Source organism: Leptonychotes weddellii, chromosome 16 (genome assembly GCF_054177405.1).
Source record: "Leptonychotes weddellii isolate Sample4059 chromosome 16, ASM5417740v2, whole genome shotgun sequence".
NCBI classification, from domain to species: Eukaryota; Metazoa; Chordata; class Mammalia; order Carnivora; family Phocidae; genus Leptonychotes; species Leptonychotes weddellii.
The window spans coordinates 16992020-17019835 of record NC_138384.1 but is presented as its reverse complement, the minus strand read 5'-3'; the positions used below and the strand labels follow the sequence as shown (position 1 = coordinate 17019835).

Genomic DNA, 27816 nt, shown 5'->3' with positions numbered 1-27816 from the left:
CAGTCTCTGTTCTCACCTTCTTGTCCCATTGCCACTTCCCCTAGTTTCGATTCCAGTTCAGGCAAGTGCTAGTACTACCTGTGTGGCCTTGACCTTGAAAACTGCCTGGGACCCCCACCCCACTTCCTCCCCTAAACCCCCTCTCCAGCTCCAAGGAAGCCCTTAATAGGCTGAGGCAGGAGAAACCATAGTCAGACTTTCAGTAGGGTGACAGAGCGGGGGTAGGAGCTCCCACAAATCCAGGGTCTACAGCTCAGGTCAGGAAGCCAGGCCAAGGTTGCTGTGTCTACCTGTGAGCCTGGGCCATAGATTCAGGGCAACAGAAGTCAGCAGGTTTTAGAAGAGGAATGTTTCCCTGAGTTTCCAAAGGATGACCCAGATGGAGGGAGAGTCACCAGAAGCACAGACAACACACACAAATGTACTCACATGCACATGCAGGGTCATGGCACAGGACATGGACACAAGTGTTTGCAAATCCTGGCACAAACAGGTACACAAGGTCATGTACTCAAGGTAGGCACACATGTCCTCGCCAGGCAAGTCCTGACTCCCAGGGCCAGGGCTAGCCTGCCATCCGTGCTTACAAGTGGAGGAGTACATGAAGGCACAGCAGTGGCTCTGGACAGGAGATGGGCCCTCCACCCAGAGCCTCCCTTCCTAAATGGCTCCCAGCCCCCTCCCTGAGACTCCTGTGGCCCACCGGGGAGCCATGCCTGGGTGGCAGAGAAGGCTTTGGAGGAGGCTTTGCCTCCAAGCCCTGGCACAGAGCCTGAGCACCTAAGATAGAGATTGAGCACAGGGCTGGGAGGGGTCCATGACCTCCAGAGGCCCACGGGAGGCAGGGATTCCTTCTGCCATGGACTGCACCTACTGCCCTCAGAATAGGGCCTGGCAGCCAGGTGCTGGCACCAACTCCTAGTGCCTGGCAGAGCCCTAGCATGGATGCCAAACACAGGGTGCCAGACATGGGGGTGGGCAGGATGGGGGGGCCGCTGGGCCACACACAAACACAGATCTTCATATATACAGGCAGGGAAATGCACCCACACGCACAGCACTTACTTTATACCCTGCGGAATCATGGGAGTCAGACACGGATCACCTTGTCCTAGAGGCTGCCCTCACTGACCCTCCAGGTGTCCCCATTGGCCTGACTCTAGGAGTATCGGTCGGAGGGTGGGCTGGAGGTAATGGAAAGCCTAGACACTTTCTGTGAGCCCCCGCCCCCGCCACACACGCACACGCACACACCTGCACTCCCACACACCTAGGCAGAAGGAGGTGGGGTTGGTGCATCCCCAGGACTGGGCCCTGGAGAGAAGGTGGAAGGCGGGGCGAGAGACTCCCAAGAGCCTGGGCATTCATCTTGCTCCCCCCACCCCCGCCACAAGCCGGTTTTGTGGCCGCGGGCTGCCTAGGTGTGAGCGCGCGCCAGGGCGTGTGTGTGTGCGAGGGACCTGCGGCCGCGCACAGCGTGGGAGTGCGGCGCGTGTGCCCGCCGCGGCTGAGGCGGCCGGCCGGCGGAGGGCGGGCTGCTTCCCCGCGCTGTTCCCGCAGGCCGGAAGGCCGCGCCGGTGCTGTCAGTGTGGCAAGCTGACGGAGGTTGTGCGTGTCCTCAGGTGTTCTGAGCAAGTGTGAGCGGGGTGTGCTCACCTGGGGGCGGCGGCTCAGCGGCCCTGGGCGCGTGGTGGTGGGGGAGGGCGAAGGGGTGAGCAGATGCCAGGCACGAGGGCTACACCGACCGGCCCTGTTCCCGGCACGGTCCGCGGCGAGGCGGCTCCTCCTCTAGCAGCAAGTTTGGGACTTTGTTCCGGCCTCTTAGAAAGCAGATCTGGCCGCGGGGGCGGGGCGAAGGGGGGGGGCACCTGCCCGGAGGAGGGAGCGGGTGAGAAGTGGCGGAAAGCCCCGCCCCCTTCCCCTCCGCTCCGCCCCCTCCCCCGCCCCCGGGGCTCTTTATAAGCCCGGCCCGAGGGCGAACAGAGAAAGCGAGTGTCCCTCCCGCCCTTGGCCGGTGTTCTGCTGCACCCCGCATCCCTCGCCCCGGACCCCAAGTCCCTCTCCCTGCTCCCCAGCCCGGCTCCCGCCCCGCCCCGGCCCGGCCCGGCCCGGCCCGGCCGCCATGGAGCGCTGGTCTTGGCCGTCGGGCGGCGCCTGGCTGCTCGTGGCGGCCCGCGCGCTGCTGCAGTTGCTGCGCGCAGACCTGCGTCTGGGCCGCCCGCTGCTGGCGGCGCTGGCGCTGCTGGCTGCGCTCGACTGGCTGTGCCAGCGCCTGCTGCCCCCGCCGGCCGCACTCGCCGTGCTGGCCGCCGCCGGCTGGATCGCGTTGTCCCGCCTGGCGCGCCCGCCGCGCCTGCCCGTGGCCACTCGCGCGGTGCTCATCACCGGTGAGTGCGCGGAGCGCGGGGACTCCAGGCTCGAGGGCGGGACCACTCCGAGGGCTCCCCATGAGCACACCAAGGCAAGGCGGGACCCCAGCGCAGGAGTGGGAGTGTCGCCTTCCCTTGGGTGCCGGGAGTGAACCAAGTAGGAAGCGCAAGGCACCTCCCTAAGTCTGGGTTGACTACCTGCCGCTGTGGAGAGTGTTGGAGGGAAAATGAGGCCGGGAGTGGGCAGGTGCGCGGGGACAACTGCTGCATGAGAAAGACGGAACCTCCTGGAGTTTGGGGTTTATGCTACGCCCCTCCCCAAGAGAGCAGTCTTTGGCCGGGGGCATGCTCTGAGGGACTTAGAGGATGGTCACCCCTTGAACTCTGCCAAACATCCCCACGTGGGACGCCCCATCTCCTCTTCCCTGGGGTCAGAGGAAGGCGCTTAGATGGGGAGTTGGGGCGCCCACCCCCCAGTTGGCTGGGATCGTTGGACTCCAGAAAAGGTTGAGGTCACCATGAGGAGCATCTGGGCATTCAGCTGCCTCTCAGAACCCACCACCCACCCTCAAACTGCTGAGGTAGCCATCCAGAGTCTGCAACCAGCACCCCACCCCACATTCCTCCTAGTCTTCAGTGCCCAGGAAGGAGATCTTGGAGAGCTGTACTCAGGTGCCTCTGCCCGCCTGGCGGAGTTCCCTTTGTCTGGAGCAGGGAATAAATCTGTCACCAGAAGGACCGGAGGTGGGGGTGGGGGTGGGGAGGGGGACTGAAGCCCAGCCGGAAGTGGGGAGAGGGAGAAAGGCCAGGGGGTACTGGGGGAAGGGCAGTCTAGTTCTCCCCCAACTCCCATGGCTTTGGTTCTCAGAGCTCTGCCCTTACATTGGGCCCTGGGCTGGGGGCTGCCTCTAGACTGGCTTCTCAGAGGCTCTGTCCAGTAGGGGGTCCTGCCTGATCAGATGGACCTGGGAGAACTTCCCAGAGGCCATCCTTGAGCTGGGCCTGGGAGGATGAGTGAAGATAGGTGGAGTGCGGAAGGTGTTTTGGATCAAAGTGTGGATATGGGACAAAGGTTTGAGACAGGAATGAGCATGGTCTGGGTAGGGAACAGTAACCAGTAACCAGTAATCAGTAACCAGCCTGGCTGCTGTGATGTGGTGGGATATGAGGTTGTTTCCTCAGAAGAGGCCTTGAATGCCAAGCAAGAAGCCAGACTGCTGAGGTGGGGTGGGAATAAGGATGGCATGAGGGCTTTTGGGCTTCAGCAAGAGGGTGCACATTTGTGCACTGATGGTGGCAGGGGGGTCTCATGGGAGTGAAACCCCGTGTGAATATGCAGGCAGGTTGGAGGTGTGTACAGGTGAACAACAGGGTATGCAAGGCATGGGTGACTGTGGGGACCACAGAGCAGAGGCTCTGGAAGGCCTCCATTTCACTGTGAAGGGCCTGCCTGCTCTGGGAGGGAGCTTAGGTGAGTGGACACACATGTGCTCACTCGCCTCCCCCAGCCGCCTCGTGCTCTGGAAGGACCCAGCAGCCCAGGGCTGTCTGCAATCCCCCGGCCACCCACACAACGCCCAGCTCACAGCCCCCTGCCCAGCTTTGTTCTCCGCCGCAGCAGAGGGGGCGGGGCTGAGGTGGGGAGGGCTTCCCGCCCCAGAGCGTCCAGAATTGGAGAAGCAGGGCTACTGTGAAGCTTCTGCTCAGCAGGACCACGAGGGAGGCAGGTCTCAGAGAGCCTCGGCGCTCACAGGCCTCTCCCTCCACTTGCTGGCTGCCCACGGAGCCAGGATCAGAATGGGAACAATCAGGAAGGGAGCGTTGCTTATCAGATCCCCACTCTGGCTCTGCCTGGTGGTTCCTCTCTCTACATACTGAAGACAGGAAATTAAGTCTCCAAAGTGGTAACTGACCTCAGGTCACACTTGTTGGGAGTGGGAAGGGATTCAAATGCAGGTCTGTTCTCTTCCCCATCCAGGCTTTTGCCTGTCCCAGGGGCAAGTGGGTCTGAGGCTCAGAGAATGCCCCACTGTTGCCACTGATTGGAATTCCAAGAGCTGGGGGTCAAGGGTGAGGTGGGGATGGGCCTCCAGCTTGCCTAGAGCCTGGAACAATAGTAGGGGTGTTGGCAGGGGAAGGAGGTGGGGCTCAGGTTGTGATGATGGGAGCTGAGAGCTTGGGCTTCATCCCGGGGGCTGGGGGGGAGAGAGGGGGCGGGCTTGGAAAGGTTTTCAGCCGCAGAGTGATACTGTCATTATTGGAAAGATCTCTCTGATTGCTTAGGTAGAGAATGGATTCAAGGGGGCAAGATGGGACAGGACCAGAGAGGGGGCTGCTTCCTAGGCCAGGTACGAGGAAGAAGCCTAGGCAAGGGCAGCTAGAAAGGGAGGGAGGCTGTGCTTCCACGCACGCCAGCTGAGGCCTGAGAGCAAAGGAGGCAGGACACCGGGGCTGAGACAGGGTCTCATGCTGACCTCCAGGAGAGTCCTGGCCTTCCTCTTTGTTGGCTAAGTGACTTTGGGAAGCAACTTCGCATTCCTAGGTCTCAATGTCCTCATCTGTAAAGTGGGAATCGTAAGCCATGTTTGGGGTAGCTATGGGGAGTCAAGGAGTTGGCAGCTGTGAGAGAGCTGGTGCCCAGGTGCTCAGCCAGAGGGGAGAAGCCTGCAGAGGCCAACCCGGGAAAGGAGGGAGGGCTGCTGATTGCTGGAAGATTGGATATCCGGGGGCCTGGATCCTGTCCGGACCCTGGTGATCCTAGAGTTGTCTCAGGCCGGATTGGGCCACAGTGGGAGTTCACTGGCTGCCCTGCCCTGGCCAGGCTGTGACTCTGGTTTTGGCAAGGAGACGGCCAAGAAGCTAGACGCCATGGGCTTCACGGTGCTGGCCACCGTGTTGGAGTTGGATGGCCCCGGCGCCCTAGAGCTGCGTGCCTGCTGTTCCCCTCGCCTAAGGCTGCTGCAAATGGACCTCACCAAGTCAGCAGACATCAGCCGAGCACTGGAGTTCACAAAGGCCCACACCACCAGCACAGGTCAGTGGCCGTAGCTCCCCCAGGGATTAGAGGTTTGCTGCTGGCCTGACCCAGCGCTTCCTCCTTTCTTTCACCCCCTTCTCTGTGCCCTCAGGCTTGTGGGGCCTGGTCAACAACGCAGGCCACAACAATGTGGTGGCCGATGTGGAGCTGTCTCCAGTGGCCACATTCCGCAGCTGCATGGAGGTGAATTTCTTTGGTGCCCTTGAGCTGACCAAGGGTCTCTTGCCACTGCTGCGCCGTTCTAGGGGTCGCATCGTGACTGTGGGCAGCCCAGCAGGTGAGGGCCCTTCCCCACTGGAGCGGGGAGGGATGCCGGAGCCTCTGGCGCAGGCTGAGCTGCTTCGCTCCCAATCCCTCCCCAGGAGACATGCCATACCCATGCTTGGCAGCCTATGGGACCTCCAAAGCGGCCATGGCGCTGCTCATGGACACATTCAGCTGTGAACTTCTGCCCTGGGGGGTCAAGGTCAGCGTCATCCAGCCTGGCTGCTTTAAGACAGGTAGGGGTCGGGTTTGGGATGGGGGTATATGCGTGTGGTCTTCTCTGGGGTGGGATCAGGTCTGAGAAATGGGCATGGCTCTGGCTGGAGGCCGGGATTGGTTTGGGGGATAGACGGGCCTGAGTCTGGCTTTGGCTTCCGTAACTGACCTCACGCTGACCTTGCTGCTCCTTCTCCTCCCTCCCCGCCCCAGAGTCAGTGCGGAATGTGGGCCAGTGGGAGCAGCGCAAACAGCTGCTGCTGGCCAGCCTGCCCCGAGAGCTGCTGCAGGCCTACGGCGAGGACTACATCGAGCACTTACATGGGCAGTTCCTGCACTCACTGCGCCTGGCGCTGCCGGACCTCAGCCCGGTCGTAGACGCCATCACCGACGCTCTGCTGGCCGCCCGGCCTTGCCGCCGCTATTATCCGGGCCGCGGCCTGGGGCTCATGTACTTCATCCACTACTACCTGCCTGAGGGTCTGCGGCGCCGCTTCCTGCAGACCTTCTTCATCAGCCACCTTCTGCCGAGAGCGCTGCGGCCTGGCCGGCCTGGCTCAGCCCCAGCCCAGGATGCAACCCCGGACCGGGACCCGGACCCAAACCCAGGCCCTCCCCCGATGGCAGCCCAATGAGCAGTGCCCAGACGGCCTAGCTGCTCCGGCAGAGGAGGTCCCAGGAGCCCTTGGCCCTTCCTTGGTTATTGTGACCCCCAAGTCTGCCCTAGAGCCTGCCCTAAAGGACCCCAGCCCTACCCACTCGGTCAGTGCCCCAGGCCAGGCCTGGTGAAGCTGAGGCTTCCCAGTCAACCTCCCGGCCTCTCTACTGCTTCGTGAGCCCACACAGACCCTCCTGGGTGCAAGGTTCCACCATGTAGCTGGGAGAACCCAGCTGGATGGGGAGTTTTGTGCAAGACTTGGCTGTAGACTTTGACAGGATCCCGCAGACAGTGCCTCTGCAAACTAAGGAGTGACTGGGTGGGGTGGGGACCACCCCCCCTCAGGATTTTTTCATGGCACCAGTGCCTCAGTGCTGCAATTCAAAGGGTGAATCCTGTGTCTTGACTAGCTCAAGAATTAGGGCCCTGACCACCCACCCCAAGCCCCCCTAGCCCCAGGGAGGCTGCATACCCCACTTGCCCAACTGCCACCTTTTAAATACAAATTTTTATTTCTCCTAGAATGGAAAGATGCTGTGTTGGGAGAGGGGTGACTGCGTGGATGACAGGCTGTGGCTGGGTGACAGATTGGGAACTGCCTGGGGAACCCCTGGTGTTAGCATGGGCCAAGGCTCTGGGCACAGGCTCTGTGGTTCACACCTATCCCCCTTCACTGACCGAGGGTAGATCATTTATCCACAGATTTGGGCTTCCTCATAGTGAAATGGGGGTAGTGCCCCTGGCCTAGGGCATAGTGCCCCTGGCCTAGGGCGTAGTGGGGCTCAATGAGGCAAACGGGGGCCTGGGACCCTCCAGGGCCAGGACCCAACTCCACAGGCCTATCTGGGCCTCCAGTGACTTCCCCCACCTTGCAGCACCTGGCTGCACACGGAGAGGGCCAGCGAGGGAGGTCGAAAGCTTGGGGTGGGGGTGGGCTCGACAAGGGTGGCACCCAAGGGAAGTTGGGGGTCTGAAAGAGGTACTGGGGCCCAAAGGAGACAGCAGACAGCTAGGCTTAGGGCAGTTTATTGTCTCAGAGGGCAGAGCTGAGGGACAGGGTTGCAGAGCTATGCCTCAAGGACACATACTCTATCCTTCCCCTGGGCCAACCACAGAGGGAAGAGGAGGCTCACGCTGCCCCAGGGGTTCTCAGGGAAGTGACCACATGCTTCTCAGACATGTCAGTGGCTAGAAACAGAGGGCTGAGGGGTCCTCCTTGGGGCAGGGGGTTGGGGGAGAGGGGGAATTGGTCCATCCTTGGTAGGGAGAGCGGGTGCCCAGCCCCTTTTCAGGCCCAAGAGCCATCTCAGAGAGGGTCAGGGAAACCGAAAGTCACTAAGACAATGTGCTACCCCCGAGGGCAGGCATGTGAACCATGGGCTTTGTCACAGCACACGTAGACACACGCTTGTGGGCATCCTCGGGCCAGGGCACTAGAAGATGGGGATGTAATTGTCGATCTTGGCGCGGTGGCGCTGGGCAATGCACTCGGCAATCCACACAATGTTGCGACACTCTTGCTCCTTGAGCTTCACAAAGGCATAGAAGATACCAAAGTGGAACTGGTTCAGGAAGGCCAACTTGTTCAGTTTCACCTACAGACAGAGGCAGGCGTGGTGTGCAGGTGGCCATGACGGCAGTCAGGCCCGGGCCACCAACCCCTCCCTACGATGGGCAGGGGAGCAACCCCTCACCTCATGCTCGAAGAATCGGTCCTCCAGGGTCTTGTCTCCAGGGTTGCTGCCTGCGCCCTCGAAGAGCAGCTTGTACTCCTGGCCCAGGGGAGGGATGGACAGCATGAGCGTGAGGGCGCTGTGGGGCGTGGGGTGGGGATGTAGATGCCAGTAGGCCCGCCCATCACGCTGCAGCCGGGCACTCACCGGGTAGTAGTCGGCCACACTCTTCACCTGCTCATAGTCATCAGCCCGAGCCAGCTGGGCCAGGCCCTCCGGGTAGAGCCGCCCGCAGTGCGGAAAGAGCTTGGCCCGGTCCTCCTTGGACAGCTCTGTGTCGAACGAGTTGATGGTGATGATGAAGGCTCGTCGGTCGGCTTCAAACTGTGGGGCCGAGGCACAGGCACGGCGAGAGGGAGGGGAAGGGGGCGGTTGCCAGTCAGCTGTCAGGGCCTCCCCCAGGCCCGGGCTACCAGGGACCGGCAGGTGGGAGGGTGGGCAGGCACTTACCTCCAGGATGGGGCACATGGCATCGGCCGTGGTCCCGCCCAGTAGGGTGCAGAACTTGTAGAAGGACTCCAGGTAGGCCTGTGCAGACCAGGGGGCTTACTCAACCCAGGCAGGGAACCGGGGGACTTGCCTGGCCTCCTCCTCACAGTTCCCTCTTTCCCTCCCCAGTCCCTGGCATGGTGAGTCCAAACATCACGTCCATGGACTGGCCAGGGAGCCCCCATGTCAGAGCCTCGGAAACAGCCACAAATTCCAACTGTTAATCAGCTGGCATGCTGTCTCTCGGCACCCAGGAGTGACAGAGCAATTTCTGGCCGACCATCTGCTTCATGGTGCGCTGCCCCCTACACGCCCCTACACCATCATCCCACAGGAGGCCAGGCTCAGAGGGGGCTTGGTCTGCCCCCAGCTGTTCTGCCTGCCTTTCCCCCAAACCTCCCCTCCTCAGCCTCAGCAAACCACAAGTTGATGGGCTTGGGGAAGGAAGGTGACTCCTGAGAGTTCACGGAGACAGCCTGGCCTGGGTGCCCTGGCCCCTCTTGGCACCCCACCTCACAGAACTCCTTCCATCCCTCAGGTAGCTCCCAGGCATCGTGAGGCGGCAAGCAAACTGTCAGCCCCGCTCCTGCTGAGGGATGGTTATTGCTTGCACAGCCCTGCAGTGCAATGGCTGGGCCCATGGGCTGTGGTGGGAATGAGCACTTCCTGCCTGGACAAATTGGATCTGCTGGGCATGAGGAAAGGACAGGTCAGCTCAGGCCCTAGTTCCCTGCCAGCACTCATTCATAAAACCAACCAGGCACCTGTCAAGAGAGAGGGGATGGTCTTGCGGCCCCCCCAGGGAGCTCCCTTCACTCAGATCCTCCTGGGTCCTTTCTGGTGGCCTGGTCACAGGGACTCTGGCTCCACAGGCTAGAGATTCTTCTTCAGGGTTGAGGGTGAGAGCTGGGAGGCCTGGAAAGCTTTCAGCACCAAGGTCTGCCCTCCAAGGTTCGGAGAAGTTTCCACCCACCACCAGTTGATTTGGGCCCCAGGCTCTGCTGCCCCAAGGAGGTGAGATGAGACTCAGGAGTCCACAAGCACAGGCAGAGCCTGGCCAGCAGCCCGGGGCAAGCGGGGCTCAGGAGGAGGCCTGTGGTGACCACTGGGGTCACAGGAAACAGAAGTCTAGGACACGTCAGGGAGCCAGAAACCTGGAAGGAGAGAGTGGACCCCAGCACAGCAGATCCCCAGGAATCAGAGGGCTTGAGTGGCAGAAACCAATCTGCCAATCCTACTATGCTTGGTGGTGATTTAGTTCCTCTATGACTGTCCCCAGCCACTTTTCTCCCCACGGCCAGCCAAGCTGGCTGTGCCCAAATCTCTAGCTTGCCCTGGTCGGGCCTGCAGCTCCAATCTGTGGGGAAGCCACCAGCCTTCCCCGAGCCATACCAGTCCCTGGAGAGGCTGAGCCCAGGGTCGGGGGAGGCGGTGGGATAGGCCCAGACTCTCTTCAGGAAGCTAGGGCAGCTGAAGAAACTGGTAAGACCCCAAAGGCCCAGGTACCAAGATTACCTCCCCACCCCTACCCTGTCCCCTGGAGCCTGCCAGCCCACGGCTGCTGCACCAGCTGCCCACAGTTCCCACCCGCCAGGCATTGAGGGTCCGTCTAATCTCCCATCTGTGGCCACTGGGCTGGGACATTGCCTGACGAGCGGGCGGTCCTGGCACGGTGCCCTCAGCCTTGGATCCGTGTTTACGAGCTGGTGCCCGAGCAGCCCTCGCCAGTGACTCCAGCTAGAACCAGTCAGGCCCGGTGAGGGTGTGGGTGAGGCTGGGGGGACAGCCGCACCCCTCACCCAGTCTCAGGGCAGGGATCCCGGCAGCAGGCCAGTTGGGCGGGCGGGAGCACTCAGATGGCATGCACATGCACAGCCCCGGCTCACTGCCTGGCCTGCCTCCCTGTTAGCGGGGCAGATGAGAGCACGTGCTGTGCAAACAGGCAGAGCCAGGTGTGATCCAGGCCTGCCAGAGTCTAGCAAGCGGCTTCAGGCCACCCACCCTGCTTCTCTGAGCCCTCAGTTTCCTCATCTTACCAGTGTGGATACTGATGCCCACCTAGCTCCTAGGGCGGTCCTGACGATTAAAGAAGTCGGCGATCTTCCTAGCTCAGTCTCACCTCTCCGCTCTGTCCTCCACATTGCAGCCAGAGGCAGCTTTCTGATGACACTCTGCCCTGCTGTGGCAAACCTTCACTGGCTGACCCCGTCCACAGGACACAGTTCAAACTCTGGCCTGGCACTGCAGGCCCTGGGTGACTTGATCCTGTGCCTGCCTCTTTTTCCAGACCTGTGTCCTGCTGTCCATCTGAAACCTGCACTTCCACAGCAAACCGCATGCCACTTGGCCCACGTTCCGTGCTTGCTTCTGCGCGTGCCTACACCCCTGCAACTTACAAGCAGGCTCCTCACCTACCCCCAGAGCCTCCCTTGCACTCTAGCCCAGATTCCTGGAGGGAGACTGGAGGGCCTCAGCTCAGGCGGCGGCCCTCTGTTGGTCCCCTAGCTCCAACCCAGGCAGGAGAAGAACTTCACTGTAAAGATCCGACCGACAGATGTTCTCAGGGTTAGGTCAGCAGGGCCCTTGGCCTGGGCTATCCTCAGCCCCCACTTCGGGGCCTGATCCATGTTCCGAGCTGCAGCCCATCAGGGGTCCTGGCACCACAGCTCAGTGCCTCACTACAGCCAGAGCCCAGTCTGTCCCAAATGTCCTTCACTGGTCCCTGGCCGGCCCCCTGCCTTGGCTCCCAGCCCTGCTCCTAGCCTCTCTGGGCCAGGGCAGTGCGGACCCATGAATCCCAAGCTCACTCTATCTCCAGGGGTCACCAACCTGTGCCAAAGCCTGGGGGGAAGCAGAAGGTGGGTGGGGGATGCGGATGCTGGGACATGACACTGGTTCTAGGCCTGGAAACCCGAGAAGGACGTGGTGACCTGGCTACACCTGGCTGGGTCCCTCCCTCCACCATAACTGAGCACAGTGTTGCCTCTGCTCAAAGCCTGTCCTTGCTGGCAACAGTCCAGGCGGGGTAAACCTGAAAGCTTTGACCTGGGTGGTGGCCCGTGACCCTCTTAGATGCAGGGGGGAGCGGCCATCCAGGAGCCAGCTCTGACAGGCCAAGCTGTGGGGCACCAGCCACTCCTGCTGATCTTATCAGGGCCTGCCGCAGGCGCCACGAGATGGAGAACCTGTTCCATGCAGCCTGCACCCATCGTGGGAGCCAGCAAGTAAGTGGATAAGCCCCCAGGACAGGAGCCTGGTGCAGCTGCGTCCTGTCCCAGCACCCCACCTAAACCACCAGCCCACCACACCAGGGGCCCCCACCTAGAGGCCAGCCCCCACCACCGGTGAGGGCACTACCTTGTAGAGTGTGTTGCGGATGATCTCGATGTTCATCTCATCAAGGTCCTGCTCTGAAATGCAGTCTTGGAAAAAGGCCGCTGGGGAAGAAAGACGTGGGGGTGAGGGGGGGTGACTGGATTCAGCCTAGGCAAGAATCCAGCTGCTGTTCAGCGACCCCTGCAGGGCACAGAGGGCTCCTGCCACAAGGCCTGACTGCCTAGGGGTTGGGGGCCTCCTCAACCCCGCCTGGGCAATTGCCTTGGAAGTGGCAGAAGCAATACTCGGGGCCATGTGCACTGACCTGAGCTTCTCCTGCATCCCTGCTCCTAAAACTGATTTATAAAGAGGCGGCCAGCCATAACATGATCTAATCGCCTCTGGGGCAGACCCAAGTTCAGACCATGCCAAAGACAGACTTGCGTAAGAGGCCATGACATCCTCCTTCCTTAAGGGGCAGCTGTGGATTTGGGGTCTGATGCCCACAGATCTGCAACCCCCGGGAGGGCCGGGGGCCCACATTTGGGAAACCAGCCTCTTTCTCTTTCAGACAAGGAATGAGCTGGGTGGGCATGGACCAGTGACCCAGAGGGCCACTGTTGGGCTGAAAGTGGAGGCCAGAGCAGGACAGAGCCCCCTCCCCTGACAGGGGCCCTCAGACTCACTGGTCTGTCTCTTCTTTAAAGATGGAGAAACTGAGAAGCCACAAACAGCCCAGAACCAGCCCAGAGTTCCTGGGAGAGTCTATGGCAGATATGCCCAGCAGGTAGGGCTCAGGCCTCTTAGTACAGAAACAAGTGCAGCTTGTAACCCAGTGGTTTAACCCTGGAGGCTTCCCGGAGGTGGTGCCCTGGGGGCTAGGATTGCGCCTATGAGGGCACTAGCTGGTGACAGCCTTAGTGCCTTCTCCCCAGCCTCCAAGACAGGCAGGAGCCAGCACTGCCTAGGCGGGGCCCTGCAGGAAGCTCCCAGTTCCCCTTCCTTTCTTGGCCTCTGACACGAACCCTGCATCCTGCCGGACACTGCCTGACCTGGCCCCTGGGACCTGCTCTGTGGAGGCTAGTGAAGCTATTTGCTTCCCTCCTCTGCCTCACAGGCAGCCAGCCACTCTGGCCCAGCTTGGGGCCACAATCGAGCACAGTTTGAGCTCCCAAGACTCTGAGGGACCCGGGCCTCTCCCCTCTCCATGAGCTCCGCCCTCCCCTGCATCCTGAGAAATTGGCCAGTTTCACAAAGTTACATGCTCCGAGTCAGGCCCTGGGGGTAGCCTGCCTGGCCCAGCAAAAGCAACAGGAAAGGAGCAGAAGGCAGGGTGAGAGAATGAGAGGGAAGTCTACGGAAAGATAAAGACAAGCAGCAGGGGGCAGGCCTCCCTTTCTGGCTCAGCATCACCCCCAGGGGTGCCCACAGGAACCCTGCATGGAGGCGCTGCCCCCCGCCTCGCCCCTCCGCCCCAGTGGCTCACCCAGGGGCGTGTCCACCAGAATGGCATTGTAGAGCTCGGCAGGCGTCTGTGCAATGTTCACAGCCTCCATCTGCTCAAAGCTGCCTAGCGGGTGGCACTTGGGCACAAGTTCGGCGATAGAGCGCTGGTGCAGCGTGCCCGTGATGAGCAGGATGACATTGTCAATCATGTAGCTGTAACTGCGAGAGGCACACAACAGCAGGGAAGCCGGTCAGGGAGGGGGGTCTGCAAGTCCTCGACCAGCACTGCGCCCTGCCCCCACGTGCACAGGTCCCCGGCCCCTCCATGGTGATGCCGCCTCGAGGATGCTGGGGCCGGCTCCACTGGCTCACCTCCCTGCCCAGGTGCACCCCTATATTCCAGCGCCAGGAGTCCGGGACACACACGGCCCCTCCCTTGGGGGTGTGGCACAGATCACGCCCCCTTCAGTGGTTGGGAACAGGTAACTACCCCACGGTGTGAACAGTTCCGGCAGGGCACAAGGAGGGGGCTGCGAGGCCAGCCTGGGGGATGAAAGAACTGGGAGATGAAAGTGTGCTCTGGGAAGAAGAAACAGCGTGTGCAAAGGCCTGGAGGCATTCATGAGTGCCTGCCGCATTCGAGGAACTGGGCACAGATCAGGGCTGGCAGAGGGAGGGAACCAGGCTGGTGCAGCCAGCAGGCTGGGGCCTGGACACGGGTACTCCAGGCCAGGCTCAGGGCCCTGACTGCATTTTGAGCGCTAGGGATCCATGAGCAGGACGTAGGCAGGGAGTCCCATAGTCCCATTAGGGTCAATCTGGCTGCTGGGTGGGGAAGGCCTGGGGGTGGTTAGCAAGGAGAGAAGAGGCTGAGGGGTAGAGTGGGGAGAGAGCAGAGAAGGAGGCAAGGCCAGAGGGAGCCAGTGGGAGGGCCCCTGTGAAGGAGGGCCCCAGGTCTGGCAGAGATGAAACAGGTAGATAGCTGCCCTGTGCAGCCCCACTCCAAAGGCAGGGCACCGCCTCCTCCTGGGCAGGAGGAGGCCTCCCCAGAGGCCAAGGCCAGGTATCCAGCCAGGAGGCCTGGAGGAGACCCAGAGGCCTGGAGGCAGGGCTCAGGTCATCCCAGGCCGAGGCTCCCCTGGCTCTGCGCTCTGGAGAGCGCATGGGCAGCAGAGGGGGCTATAGAGCTGGGGAGGGTGGGGTGGCCCACTGCAGACTTGGCAAGTTTAAGACAATGCCACAAAGGAGCTGAGGCAGAGCCGTGTAGTCGCCTCTGTGGGCACAGGGTGAAGACGGGAGAAGGCCCCAGGCACAGTCAGGTGGCAGTGACCACAACATTCCTCCAGCCTGTCACCAGTGATGAACTCGGGGAATAAGGGAGTGGATGAGGCCCGGGGGGCGGGGCACCACTGCAGGGTCAGAGCCGGGGTGGAGGCTTCTGCCCTGAACAGCCACTGAGCACAGGTCTGGCCCTAGCTTTTCGGTGGCCCGCAGGTCGGCCCCTGTCCTGGGAAGGCTGAAGCTGTCCACAGAAGACCCCTGGTGAGCAGTGGCCCTAAATACCAAGAGAAAAATGGGAAAGGGGTGGCCCAGGCCTCAAGTCAGAGGGCCAGCCATGTGGGGAGCTCCCACAAGGCCCTCCAGGAAGGCGGCAGGAGGAAGAAGTCACAGCTCCTGTCCTGGCCTGACCCCCACTCCCCCTGCTTACTGCGCCCTCCCTCAGCTCCCACCCAGCCCAGCGCCCCGCTGCGACCTCTGCTCTCCTGGGCTTGGGGCCAGGCAGCTGCCCTCTCTCCGCCCCCAAACCGGCTGGGTCAGCAACAGGATGTGCACTAAGAAGAGACAGGCCCCCCCCTTCTCAAACTGAGGGCTTCAGGTGGGGCTCATTTGTAGCTGCAAGCCAAGAAGCCCAAATGGCCAGCCTTCTGCCCCTGACCTGACAGAGCTGGCAGAGCAGAGGGACCTCAGAGACAGCTCGCGAGAGCTCTGTGCCCTCTGTGCCTTGGCCTCCAGCCCAAGCCTGCATCCCCTCCACCCTAGACAGCATCCCTCGTTCCCAATGCCTCCAGAATCTCACGTAGCACAGTACCACAGGACTACATGTCACCTCCCGCAGCCCTCTACCTGCATCCCATCCAGCCCCACTCCAGCCATCCTGTTCCCCAAGTCAGCCACAAAGACCCCCGCCCCCACCCTGAAGATGCTCTTCTACACTCTCACAACCCTTTGGACAGGGACAGGGGGCAGAACATACTTCTTAGGCCTTTATTATCCTATTGATCCCCAAACCACCAGCATCAGCAACCCTACTGTCCAAAAAAAGAAGAGAGACTACAGGCACTCAGCCCTGCCATGCCACCGGACAGCTGAGCTCTATGTCCCCATTTCCAGGGTCCCCATGCCCTGGCACTCCACTCCCCATCTAGCCTTGTCTTCTCAGAGGGATCCCCACAAGCCAGTTTTCTTTCTCTAAACCTCCCCACTCCTTGTGTCCACAACTCAGGGTATCTGTTTATGTTGGGGGTGGGCTGGGGTCAGGGTCCTGGAGAGGCGCTCATACTCCTCAGGGTCCTGGTGGCGACTCAGGGGAGAGCCCTGCGGGAAGACTCTACCATCCCGGCTTCGCTGTTTTCCCTCCAAAGGTGTGGAACAGGCCAGCTGTGATTCACGTTTCAGGCCTGAGAGCAGACGTGGGGGCCAGTGGTAGAAACCCCTAGCTACCCCCAGCCTCTCCTGCTAGAAGTCCTGGCTGGGCACCAAGGAAAATTCTGAGCCAATTAAGGGCCACTTCTGATCACATATCCCCAGCCCCTTCCAGCGCCCCATTCTAACCCAGGCTAGGCCAGTCTTGGATAATCCTGTGCCAGGCCCCGCTCTTCCCTCTCCCTGAGTCAACGACAAGGTTGCTGCAGAAGCAGCCCCTGCTTTTCTCCTCGGCCCAGTGAGAGTCAGAATCGTCTTTCCTGGGAGAAAAGAGGCAGAGCAGGCCTGGCAGAGATGGTGCTGGCTGTTTGCTTCTCCCCCAAGGCCAAGGCCTTCAGCAGGCAGGGAAATCCTCCTCCTCCTCGCCTGGCTTCAGCAGCTGCCTCCCTGCCCCCAGAAAGCCACTCCACCAATCCTCCCCTCATTTGGCCTCAACAGGAGAAAATGAGGTTCCAGCTGGTCAGCATCTCCCTCCAGAGGAAGACAGCTGGGGAGTGGACAGGCGGCTGCCCGCCAGGCCAAAGAGGCCCTTGTGGGGTGGGGATTGGGGAGTCTGTATTCCTCTGCCCAGAGGCCCTCCCTCACCCTGAGCCTACAAGACTCAGCTTGGGCCCACAGAAGTCTCGGGTTGGGGTTTAGGAAGCCCTTCTTCCAAGAAGTCTTCAGAGCCCCTAGCCAAGCCTGGTCCCTCTGCTGCACCCTTTGGCGCCACCTGCTGGAGAAGCATGGCTCGCTTCCATGTTCTCATCATCTTGGCCCTGGGGGCTGGCCTGGCACTGGTGAGGAGCCCCCGATGGCTAGGTACCTCTGCCAGTCTGTCCATCCTACAGCTCCCAGCAGAGGCTGCTCCTAAACAGTACTTGTGCTCAATCGCATCAGAGTCCTGCAGAGCCCTGCCCAGGGCAGAAGGTGTAACCAAAATGCACCCCACAGCAGAGCTACTGAGTCCCTGACCTTATCATCAAAATCCTGCCCCTCCTCAGAGGCCCAGCTGGGTCTTCGCACTTGACCTAAGCCTTCTGGGCCTTGAAGAGCTCCTGTGAGCTCTCCCTCAGTCTCCGGAAAAGAGGGTCACCGCTGGCTCACTCTCAAGGCCGGAGACAGGTCTAATGCAGGCCCAGAAACCATGGCAGGTCTAGAGCCCCAGCTGTAGAGACCCTGCTGGGACCCAAAAACAGTGGTTGTAAAAAAAGAGGGCCAGAGGGCCAGGAGAGGAGGTAACCTGATAGGGAGTAACCTAAGGTAACCCGATGCCTCTGTGGCCCGTGGCGCATAAAGTTCTGGGGAGAATGGCAGGTACGCTAAAAGGCCTGCTGGGTACTGGAGGCCACTGTCCTGGGACAAAGCCTCCTTCCAGCTACCCACTCCAGCTGGTGGCACTGAGGTCCCTGGTACAGAAGAAAGATTGGACCTCACCTCTCCCAGATGGTGCCACTTACCAGGCCCAAGCTCTGCCAACAGGTACCTGGCCGCTGCTCAAGGGGGAAGGCATCCTCCAGGGAGGCTCACTCATCTAAAGACAAAGCCTCTGAGGCCCACTTGAAACTTCCCAGAGACCAGACTCACCTCCCACAAGCAACTGTCCCAGCTACCCTTTCAGGGCCTACTCTCCTATGGGAAGCCGTCATGGAATGGCCTGGATCAAGATGCCCCTCCCAATGCCAAAAGAGCCTAATAGAGGCTCCATCCCAAGTCTCAAAGCAAGTTAATGGCTCGGCCCAGAGAGGACCCTTGGTACAGTGACATATTACGTTTATCGCCATGAAATTGAGCTAAATCGTTTCAAGACCACATGACCGATGACAGCCTACTTCACAGATTCTCACTTGCTCAAGGCCTGTCTGCCCCACACCAGACAGCTGCCTCTGCTCTCACCACCCATTCTCCTGAGCAGCCTCTCTAACCCCACCTGACCCTGCAGTCCTCTTCATGCCGGGAAGCCTCCTATGACCCTGGCTCTCTTTGTAGCAGCTGCCCACAGGCCCCTGCAGAAGCTGTCCACACCACCACCAGCACCCACATCCCACTGCATTCACACGCCCCTCCCTCCTGGCGCCGGGCCTAGCCCAGAGCTGATACTGGTCATGTGTGTTGGCCAAAGGGATCTACAAAACCATGGGACCCCTGTCTTTCACCATGGGAGGGCAGAAAAGGCCTTGACCTCCTTCTTTTTGCACACCTTCAGTGACAAGGAACCCATCACCTCCTGGGGAATCCTGTTCCCGCCACCCAGGGGCAGCTCTGAAGGCAACTAAGAGACTCTGAGGGATGGAGCCAAGTTGATCTCTCGTGGTGGTCCCAACCTCCACCCCAGTGGGGCCAGCTTTGTCTGTGGACAATGATGGCACTGTTCCTTCAAGTAGTCACACCCAGGATGGAGCCACTAGCAGACGCTTCCCCTCCCTGAGGTAACCACACTCTCCTCTCTGGTTACATTCCTCTGGACATCCCTAGGATTGGAGGCTCCATGCTCCAGCTGCTCAGGACATGTATGGTTCCCTCGGGCCAGAAGCCCCCCTCCTCTAATTCTTCCTGTAAACACCCTTCCCCTCAGCCACACAGCCACCTCCCCAGAGAAGCCAGGTGTGAGTTCCCCGTCTCGGGGTCCTGCCCTGGACGGGCCCTGGCCCCGACGGAAGGGATCCCCACTTTCTGCAACACTGTGGGATGACCCAGAAAGGAGGAAGGGGAGGAGGTGGAGTGGAGGACAAGAGCAGACAGGGAGGCAGGAGTGAAATGGCAGAGATGCTGTGGGAGTGAGGGTGAGAGGGCCGTGGCTCCTGATGAGGCCTGGAACCCTTGCCGCATAAAGGTCAGCGGTGACCTTGGTCAGGGCCTTGTGGTGAGTGATGGGAGGGCTGGGAGCAGACTGGGGACGCAAAGGATGGGCAGGGCTGGGCGCAGGGGTGAGAGAACAGATAGTGCGTGTAAAAGAATAGGCCTCAGGAGGTGGGTTTTTAACGGTGTGAGAGATCTGCACTGTCCAGATGCTGATAGGAAGAACCTGGAAGTGGAAGGTGGCTGTACAGACAGGTGAGTACATGTGAGTGGCCAGTCAGGGTCCAGGGAGTGGGGTGAGGGGGCTCGGGACTCTGGCAGAAGGACCCAAGAGAAGAGGGAGCCTCTGCCTTCGGATCAGGGTTGGGGACACAGATGCGGTGCTGGGAGGTGACTGGTTTCTACTGTCTCCATGGAGGAGGAAGGTGAGCCATCTGCCCAGAGAGAAGGCTGGGGGCAGGAGGGGAGTGATGTGCAAGATGGTGAGGTGCTCTCCCGACCTCGGCGGGGGGCTGCGGGGTGCTGGGTAGGGAGGGCAAACGGCCGGCCGGGCAAAGACAAGCCGAGGCCAGCTGTGCTGGTGAGCAGCACATCTGGCAGCAGGGATCACCGCGCAAGGCCGGCTTCCCCAGCTTTGCTCCAGGCTGTGGAGGTGGGGGAGGGTGCCTCCAGGCCAGAGGCTGCTGGGATTCCTCCAGGGCTGGGGGGCTGCCAGCCAGGGCGGGACCAGAAGACGGGCAGCCAAGAGAGCTGCAGATGCTGGCCGAAGAGTGCTCAAATGATGGACCAGGGAACCTCAGCTGGGGAGGGAGAAAAATGAAGACAGAAGGGGCAACAGGGGAGGAAGCAAGGCCCAGTGTCCTGCTAAGTCCGGAACCCGCGTCCCACAAGGGACTGAGAGTGGGCTGGAGGGCCTGACTCGGCGGGGGGCTGACTCAGCGATTTTGGGGTGGAACAGTTCCAGTAGTGACATGGCCTTGGGTAGCCATCGGTGGGGGCGGCTGGAGTGGAGAGCAGAGGAGTGGGTCACTGGAGATGACGAGGTCATAGAACGAGCAACCTCAGGCTCAGACAGGCTGACACGTGGCTGCTGAGCTCTTCCTGAGTGAGGGCAGGAATGAGGAGATGGGAAGACTTAAGCCACGATCACCCATGAATGGAAGGGGCGGGGAAGTGACGGCCTGCCACAGGATAGTGCTTGGCTGCTTTAAGCACGCTTGCTGCTTGCAGCCAACCTCCAGCAAAGAGCTGGCAGCTGTGCGGCCTCAGTCACGCTCGGAGCCCTCTCCAGTTTCATGGCCTGGCAGGCTGCGACCAAGCCTCAAAGGGTACCAAGAAAGGCCAGGAGCTAGCTGCACAGGCAGGTGGCCAAGCGGGCAGTGAGATGGATGGCAACTGCCCTCTGACCACTGGCATGGGTCAGGCCTCCTCTGGCCAGCCTAGCTGGCAAGGCCAGAACATTCATCAGGAAGCTGAAAGAGCCTTGTGCAAACAAGGTGAAGGCTGGGCTCTGGCAATACATGCATTGCTTCCTGGTATGTCCCCAGCTCTGGCCTTGGGGCAAGGGATACCGCAGGCCCGGGACAGGGGGCTGACTGACACATGGGACGCTCCAGCGTGACCCCCAACTCAGCAGCACAAGACATGCCCCATCTCTGGCCTCCCGCCCCAGAAGGACCATGTCATGTTGTCTGTACCTTGACCAGAGCCAGGGAGGTGCGATTACAGGCCCAGCCAGGATAGCAAGAAGGCCCCAAGAAAGGAGACCTGTGGCCGGGAAAGAGACCGCTTCCCAGCCTGGGCAGGTTCCCCGAGCCTTTCAAGGGTCCCAGCCTGTGGCCTCCACCCAAGGAGGGAGCCCTTCTGCAGAGCTGCAGCCCCTCCTTGAGCAAGTGGATCTTGAGTAAGTGGCTTCTCTTTGCTAGGGGTGAGAAGCAGGGCAGGCAGGAAGCACCAAGCCAGGCAGGTGTGCCAGGTGCCAAGGAGGCGGGTGGGAGCACCAAAATCAGGGAATGGTAAAAGCTCAACAGTGCCCAGAAGAGTACCTGGAAATGCTTCCCCACAACACACACTCACACACTCCACTAACACAGTGCACACTCATTTAAGCTAGCCACCAGTCACACCTCTGGGGCCATCTCTTGGTTCACCAGGCTTGGCTCCTGGCTCCTGGGCTATCCTGGCAGAAGGAGCCTCTCTAGCTCCGTTTCCACAGGCATACCTGGCAAGCAGGGGCTGCCTCATCCACGTGCCCCTCCCCCTCAGCCTGCAGGACCTAGGGGCCTTTCTTCTGCTCAGGTTCTCCAGGAGCTTAGTGGAGGCAGGGCTACACCCAACGGTTAGACAGTGGGGAAGCCAGGCAGTCAAGGGTGATAAGCATGGGGACCTGGGGAAATGGGAAAGGCAGCCAGGTGTTCAGCCTCCCCCTTCTCCCTAAGACCCAAGGCCATGGACAGAGAAGATGGAGAATGGGCCTCAGCTCAGACAGGGCCAGAGGGCCTGACTGGTGCATTCCAAGAACCTGGCTCTCCAGAGCTCCGCCCATGCCCTTAGCCCTGACCCCAGGATGGGAAGTGGGGACCTAGCAGTATTCAGTGTGCATGCTGCAGGGTGAGGGAGGAAAAGTGCTCCCATCATCCTTGGTCTCCCCACCCCAATCTCTGTAATGCCAGGGGTGCAGGGAAAAGGGCTTCATCCAACACGACAGTGTGGGACACTCTTGCCTGCCCACCAGCTTCCCAGGCAGCAGTGAAGTGGCTGGTGGTGTCCTGGAGGCCCAGGGCTGCCGAACGGCCAGCGCAGCCACACAGCCCAGGAAGACCCTGCGGGCAGCTGGCCTGAGCCCACGCTAGACCAGCTGCACCAGGCGCAGCTATGCTGCCCAGAGGGACGGGAAGGCACCCCAGGGCACACTTACGTAATGAAGTCCAGGAAGCTGGCGAGTGGCTCATAGGCGTGGTTCCTCATGTGGCGGAACTCCACCACCATCTTCTCCTTAAGCCGGTCATCAATAACTGACACAGTCAGCGGCGAGGCCTCATTGGCCAGGAAGTTGCCGTAGTCAGTGCTCTGCAGGTGCAGCTTCAGGTCTGAAAGCCGAGGCAGGGGGTGGGGGGGTGAGGGCTGGCCATGCTGAGCCTCCCCAGCACCCCAAGACCCCATCCCCACCCGGACTCTGGGCCCCAGTCTCTCCCCTAGAGTTGTGGCCTGCTGCTACCCTGACCTCGTGTCCCCGCCTTCACCTCCCTGTTGGCTCAGGGCCTACTCCAGGGCAGTCAGGCCAAGGCTCCAGAGATGTCCCAGACCCTTGGGCCATGAGCCAGTACACTGGGCCTCAGAGGCCAAGCACAAGTAGAACAAGTGTTCCTCCAAAGGACAAGAAGGCCTGGGAAACCCCAACCCCGGGTGCCATTTACAGCCCATTGCCTTTGAGGCCCTTCTGTATGGTGGGCTCTGGGATGGCCTTAACCTAGAGCAGGGTAAGACGTGGGCCCTGCCCTCCAGAGCCTCAGGGCTAGAAGAGCAAGCCAACACACCCTGGGCAGAAACAATGCATATAAAATAAAGGAGGCAGGACTTGAGTGGACACCAAGATAGGACTGAGACGATGAGAGAACATGCCAGGTTGGGCCTTCCCTGTCCCTGTGCCTAGAAAGTAATGCTCTCTCCTCAGACATCCCCTCTTCAAAGACCTCTCCTGCAGCCTCACCACCCTGTCCCTTCACGTGTGCCGCTCTTCTTCGTAACACTGTTCCACCCGTCACAGGACCCGTAAGCTCCATGATAGCAGGGATCTGGGGCCACTGCAGTGTCCCAGGGCCTAGAACAGAGTATATTCTGGTGCGTTTTCATGCTCAGTAAATAACTGGGGAATGGACAAAAGTCTGGGGAGAGTGTTGGTGAGGACAGCAGATGGGTTTAGTCCTGGATTTTGAAATGGGGGACACTGTAGCAGCGACAGCAGTACCAAGGACAGTGGCCAAGAAGGTACCCATATGTGCGTGCGTGCGTGTATGAAGGCCCAACAGCCAAGGCCGGCTTCTGCTGTAAGGAATGACGTGTTTTCTGTCCCCTGGGGAGGCTGTCCAGGGGAGGACAGAAAGGGTATCACTCGTGAACATTTCCACAAGCCCCCCTGATCAAGCCTCCCTGTGTGTCTGTGGGCCTGGAGGGCCATGCTATCTGGGGCCACTTCAAAGGAAGGGTCAGTGTGGCACATAATTCCTTTGAAGTCCCTACCCCTGTACCCCATCAAGAGAAGAACGTTCCCAGCCTGGAGTCAGGGGTGCTAAAGGAGAGATGAAGGAGCAGGTGACAGGGGGAGGTGAGAGGGAGGGAGGGGCGTGTGCGCCCCTGGCTGAGATGTCTTCTCCCTGCAGCTCTGGGTGGCACCCAGGTGGCCACCAGCACTCATGTCCTCTGTGGCTCCCGGGCCCTCACAGAGTAGACTTTAGCCTTGGGAAGCCTGCAGGAGGCCTTCACCATCTGCTGCTCTTGCCATCACCCTGCCACTCACATCTCCTTCTCTCCACAGCCACCCAAAAGTGGGAAAGAACCGAGGGCAAGGTAGGGCAGGGAGAAGCCACCAGCCCCCTGCTTTACCCCATGGACCTTGCTGCCTTTGGCCCAGGAGGTGTGCACACTCCTACGTCCTCACCCCAGGCTGTCTGCCACGAGTCCCTGCCCTGGGTTCCATTCTTCCCCATCCCTACCATGGTCTGGCCAAGGCCCACCTATGCTTATACTAAGGCATAGGTGAGAGAAGGTGTTTTGCTCAGTGGCATTCAAGTTGTTGCAATGTTTAATTACCCATTTGGCTGTCAGAGAAAAATTCTTAGCCATAACTGATGGTTGCTGGAATAGTCCATCACCTTGTATTCCTACCTCTAGTAATGGGCTTTATGTGCCAGATTTTAACATCCTCGACCCTGGAAAAGCACAGAATTCTTTTTAAAAGAAACATGGTTTTACTTGCACACAACTGATCAGTTTTGAGGGATCATTAATGCTCTCAAAGTGGTTTTTGTGGGTGTAAAACAGAGAGTGAGTATATGAACTGATCCCTCTTACTATAGTATTGAAGTTAATATACTTGTATCTATCACACATTGTGACGCTTGAAAAACAAAGTGGGCAAGGGGTTCTGGCCAGGGCACAGCAGGTGCTCAAATCCCCACTAGGGGAAGCTGCAGAGCCGACAGCAGCTGGAAGCTGGGGCTGGAATGTGGTGTTCTGGGTCAGACCGTCTAGTGCGGTAGCTGCCAGACCAAACCTGTTCGTTGATCCACCCAGCCACTGCAGCCAGCAAGAGCCCATCTCAGTCGAGAAGACTCCTTCCTCTCTAGCTCACAGCTGGGCCTGGAGGCCAGGGCAAAACCCAGTCCCCTTAGCAGGGCCCCTCATGCCAGTGACCCCACTATTCTCTGGGACAGCAAGTCCAGGCCCTGGGCCCCAGGCCAGCCTCCTGCCTCCTCCCCTCCAAAGCATCCTTGCATGTGCTGCTGGAGGCTTCCCTAAATGCTGTCCCCCTAGCCTCAGCTCTCCAGCAGTGTGCCCTGCCTCTGCCTTTCTAAACAGGGCTTCTCTTCGCTGGGAAGGCACGCTCCACAGCTTCCCCACTCCCAAGTACCCTCCCCGCTCTCCAGCTCCCACTGACTCTCCATCCAATACACTGGTCAGGTGGGAGTCAGCACCCCAACACGAGGGGAAACCCAGACCCACTCTAACTGGAAACAGAGGGCTCCCTGCTGTGTACTTAGTCCCGTGCCAGGAGCAACATGTGCGCTGGACCTCCCAGCCATGCCCATTTCACAGACTTAGAAAAGAGCAATCAGAGGGAACATGAAACCTATACAGAGTCCCAGTCAGGTGTCGAGGGGCCGGGATGTGGATCAAACCTGGTGGATTCTGGTCTCCAGTTCTGGCCTCCTTTCCTCCCCCCCACCCTTTACATCCTTGACCACATTCTCCCACGGCCCTTGGCCCAGGGTGGGCTTTGCAGATATGGACCCAACTGCCTAGACAGACTTTAGTCCCAGAAAAGCTGGCAGGGGGCAGGGGGCAGAGGGCATGCTGCCCTCATGACCTTGGAGGCAGCCTGGACACTCGCTGCCCACCTGACATCATGCTCAGCAAGCCCCTCTGGTATCACCTGAGGCCACGTCTATTCCTAGAGAAGCCAGGAACTTGTGCATGTGAATGAGAGGGTCAAAGCTGAGGGGTGGGCTCTTCCTTGCCTGCTCCCACCCGCGGGGCTCAGCACAGGCCTGACAGCAAAGCCCCCGGGGCCTTGGCCCTGCGTTCTGCTGACGCTGCATCTGGGGAAGCTGTGGCTCCTAGGGGGGCTGGAGCACAGACAGCTGCCTGGTTTCTGCTGGCTTTTGTCAGATCGCGGCAAATCCGGGAGACTCTACTGAGAATCCTGCCCAAGGCCCAAGGAGTCTTCCTTACCAGGAAATTCATTTTTTAAAGGCCCCCAGGGATGATGTCAAAGGGCCGTTCCAGACCACTTTCCCTGGCCAAGCCCTGCGTCTCCCTGTGAACCAGGGAGAGGGGACAGCCTGCCAGCCAAGAAGGCGACTTGGAGGCAGGCAGACTAGCCGATCCCTCTGCTTGGACCACACAGGGCTTCTGAACCAGCTCTGACCCTGTTCAAGCAACCTGGCGCCCAGAACCAGTTATGGGCAGCCCCAGGCCCTTCAGACAGTCCTCAGGACTGGGAGGAGGCCCGCTAGAACCACCCCCTCCACCACCACCAGCAGCTTCCTGTGGGCTCTGAGGGACGCAGAGAAAGGGGTGTGCCTGGGGGTGGGATCTAAACACAGGAGTAGAGGCCTGGAACTCGTTGAGAGCTTCGTGGGAGACCCAGCCACCCAGCCCTGGCCCAGCCCCCAAGGGCGGCCAAGGACGCCAGGGGCTCTGGGAAGGCAGGGGCTACTTCTACTCTGTGCCTCGAGCTCAGCAGCCTGACAGCCTCAGTGACAGCCCCTGAGAGCCCCAGACGTGCCGGGGCTGAGGCATGAGCAGTGTTCTGGTTAGCATACACTCAGGGGACCGCTCTGGTCTACCCACAAGCCCAGCTGTCTACCCCAAATCCTCCCATCTGTGGCCCAGCACCAGGAATGTCTGGCCAGCTTGGGAGCTCTCATAGCAAAAAGACTTCCTCAGAGGCTGATTTCTCATGTCCAAGAGGACGGTGCTGCTATCAGGAAGTTCTCTCTGCAGTCTGACCTAAACCCCTCCTCAGAGGAAACCCCCCAACTCAGTTTCCCAGTGCCTCCAGCCTCCCCTGAGAGCTCTGGGCTTGCTCCTCAGCACCCCTCACCCCACCCAGGACCTTCCCCTACCTCCTCTGCTTCCCAGGGTCGCCTGTCCCAATATTACAGTGACTCTCCCCACAATTCCCATCTTCCGGTGCCACTCAGGCCTCCTCACCACCATGGTGCCCTCTTGCTGGCCTCCTGCCCCACGTTTTGGCTCCTGCTCCCTAGACCACTCTCACACCGTCACTAGAGTGAAGTCGTCCAACTCCAGCGAGTCGTTGTCACCTTTACCCAGCGGCCTCTGTGGCCTCAGGGCTAGAGCCCTGCCTCCTCCCTACAGTCTGTGAGGCCCCACGCCCTCAACCCTAGCACCGCCCCAGCCTCAGTCATCAACTCTCTGCTCTACTGGTCCCATGCTCTCACTAGGGCGACTCGCCTATGATCTCCGTCCCAAGCGAGTGCTTCAGGGATGTCTACAGAATGCCCTCGGGAAAAAGCCCCTCAAGGGCAGGAAACAGGGCTGCTTCCTCAGCCAGAGGCCTCTGCCCTCCCTCTTCCATAGGGCACCACTGTCCGCCTTGAGTCTGCCCTTGTCAAAGATCACGGCCCTGGCTCCTGCAGGCTTCTGCTGAGCTCTCTGAAGTCCCCTGGGCAGGCTGCAGCCCCACCCACCCCGCACGGCTGTTCCTCCCCCGGCTCACAGCGTACACCAGAATCAAGCTGGCTCCACAGCTTCCCCGTCCCTTCACCCCCTGCCTACTCCTCAGCCCACGTCTTCCAGGTCGGGACCCCTCAGCAGCAGAGCCCTGGCCCCAGCTGACACCTCTGATGACCATCCAGCCCCTGATTAGCAAGAGGGCATGTGGACGCCTGGCCTGAGCAGCACTCCCTTCTCTGGGTGGGACAAAGTGTGGGCTTGGCAGCCAGTCCCAGCCAGGCCTTGAGCGGTGGCAGCTAGGCAGCCCCGTTCCCCATCCACTTCCTGAAACCCTTCCCAGATCCTGCCAGCCCCGAAAGTGATCGTTCAGGCCATCCAGGACTCCCAGGGGCAGGCAGCACGTGGCCCTTACAGCCCCGAGCGGGAGCCCCTCCCCAAGGGCCCCAGGGAGACAGGAAGAAGGGAGGGCCTCGGCCCGTGCCAGGGGGCTGGCCCCACACTGGCCCCGGGGCCCAGCAGGCACACAGGCAGCGCCTGGCACAGCACCCCGGGCGGGGCGGCCCCCTGCTCTCCACTCACCCATGGCCTCATGGCCCACAGAGGGGCCCCGCTGGCCAGCTGGCCGCGGCACAGTGTGAGAGGACAGTGTGTTCCCAGACTTCACTTCTGCTTTTCCAGAGGTCACTCAACGATGCTCTCCTGGGGAGCTCAGGGGTTTTCAGGAATTGCGGCCCGCTGAGTAAAACCAGATGTGCAAATCTGCTCCCTAGAGCCCAGCATGTCCACCCTGCCACTCCCTTCAAGGGTGCTGGGGCCCCTCGGAGCTTGTTCTACCACGGCCCTGCACCCAGGTGAGGGGTCTACTCGGAAGAGACTGAACTGGCTTCT

The 27816-nt window shown here is 60.5% G+C and overlaps 2 protein-coding genes across 2 annotated transcripts in view; one reads left to right on the top strand and one right to left on the bottom strand.

Annotated features, from left to right (window-relative positions):
* The first annotated feature begins 1966 nt into the window (after positions 1-1966).
* On the top strand, positions 1967-7068 carry HSD11B2 (hydroxysteroid 11-beta dehydrogenase 2). Its single transcript, XM_006741516.3, has 5 exons — positions 1967-2387; positions 5191-5403; positions 5498-5683; positions 5769-5906; positions 6100-7068. The coding sequence occupies exons 1-5, from the start codon at positions 2123-2125 to the stop codon at positions 6519-6521; spliced, it is 1224 nt and encodes a 407-aa protein (XP_006741579.2). The 5' UTR covers positions 1967-2122; the 3' UTR covers positions 6522-7068.
* Positions 7069-7554: 486 nt separating this feature from the next.
* The window catches only part of ATP6V0D1 (ATPase H+ transporting V0 subunit d1), a 38088-nt gene continuing 17826 nt past the window's right edge, over positions 7555-27816 (bottom strand). Inside the window, exons 2-8 of the mRNA XM_006741486.3 lie at positions 21926-22097; positions 13568-13746; positions 12124-12203; positions 8728-8805; positions 8425-8601; positions 8239-8316; positions 7555-8139 (exon numbers count right to left, since the gene is read on the bottom strand). Coding sequence (XP_006741549.1) covers positions 7978-8139; positions 8239-8316; positions 8425-8601; positions 8728-8805; positions 12124-12203; positions 13568-13746; positions 21926-22097 — 926 coding nt within the window. The 3' untranslated portion in view covers positions 7555-7977. The remainder of the gene's footprint in view (positions 8140-8238; positions 8317-8424; positions 8602-8727; positions 8806-12123; positions 12204-13567; positions 13747-21925; positions 22098-27816) is intronic.

Excerpts from the sequence above, each read along its gene's own strand:
- HSD11B2 (XM_006741516.3), top strand. The coding sequence starts at position 2,123 with ATGGAGCGCTGGTCTTGGCCGTCGGGCGGCGCCTGGCTGCTCGTGGCG. Across the intron at positions 2,388-5,190 it reads TCGCGCGGTGCTCATCACCG|GCTGTGACTCTGGTTTTGGC; the intron begins GTGAGTGCGCGG and ends TGCCCTGGCCAG. Across the intron at positions 5,907-6,099 it reads GCCTGGCTGCTTTAAGACAG|AGTCAGTGCGGAATGTGGGC; the intron begins GTAGGGGTCGGG and ends TCCCCGCCCCAG.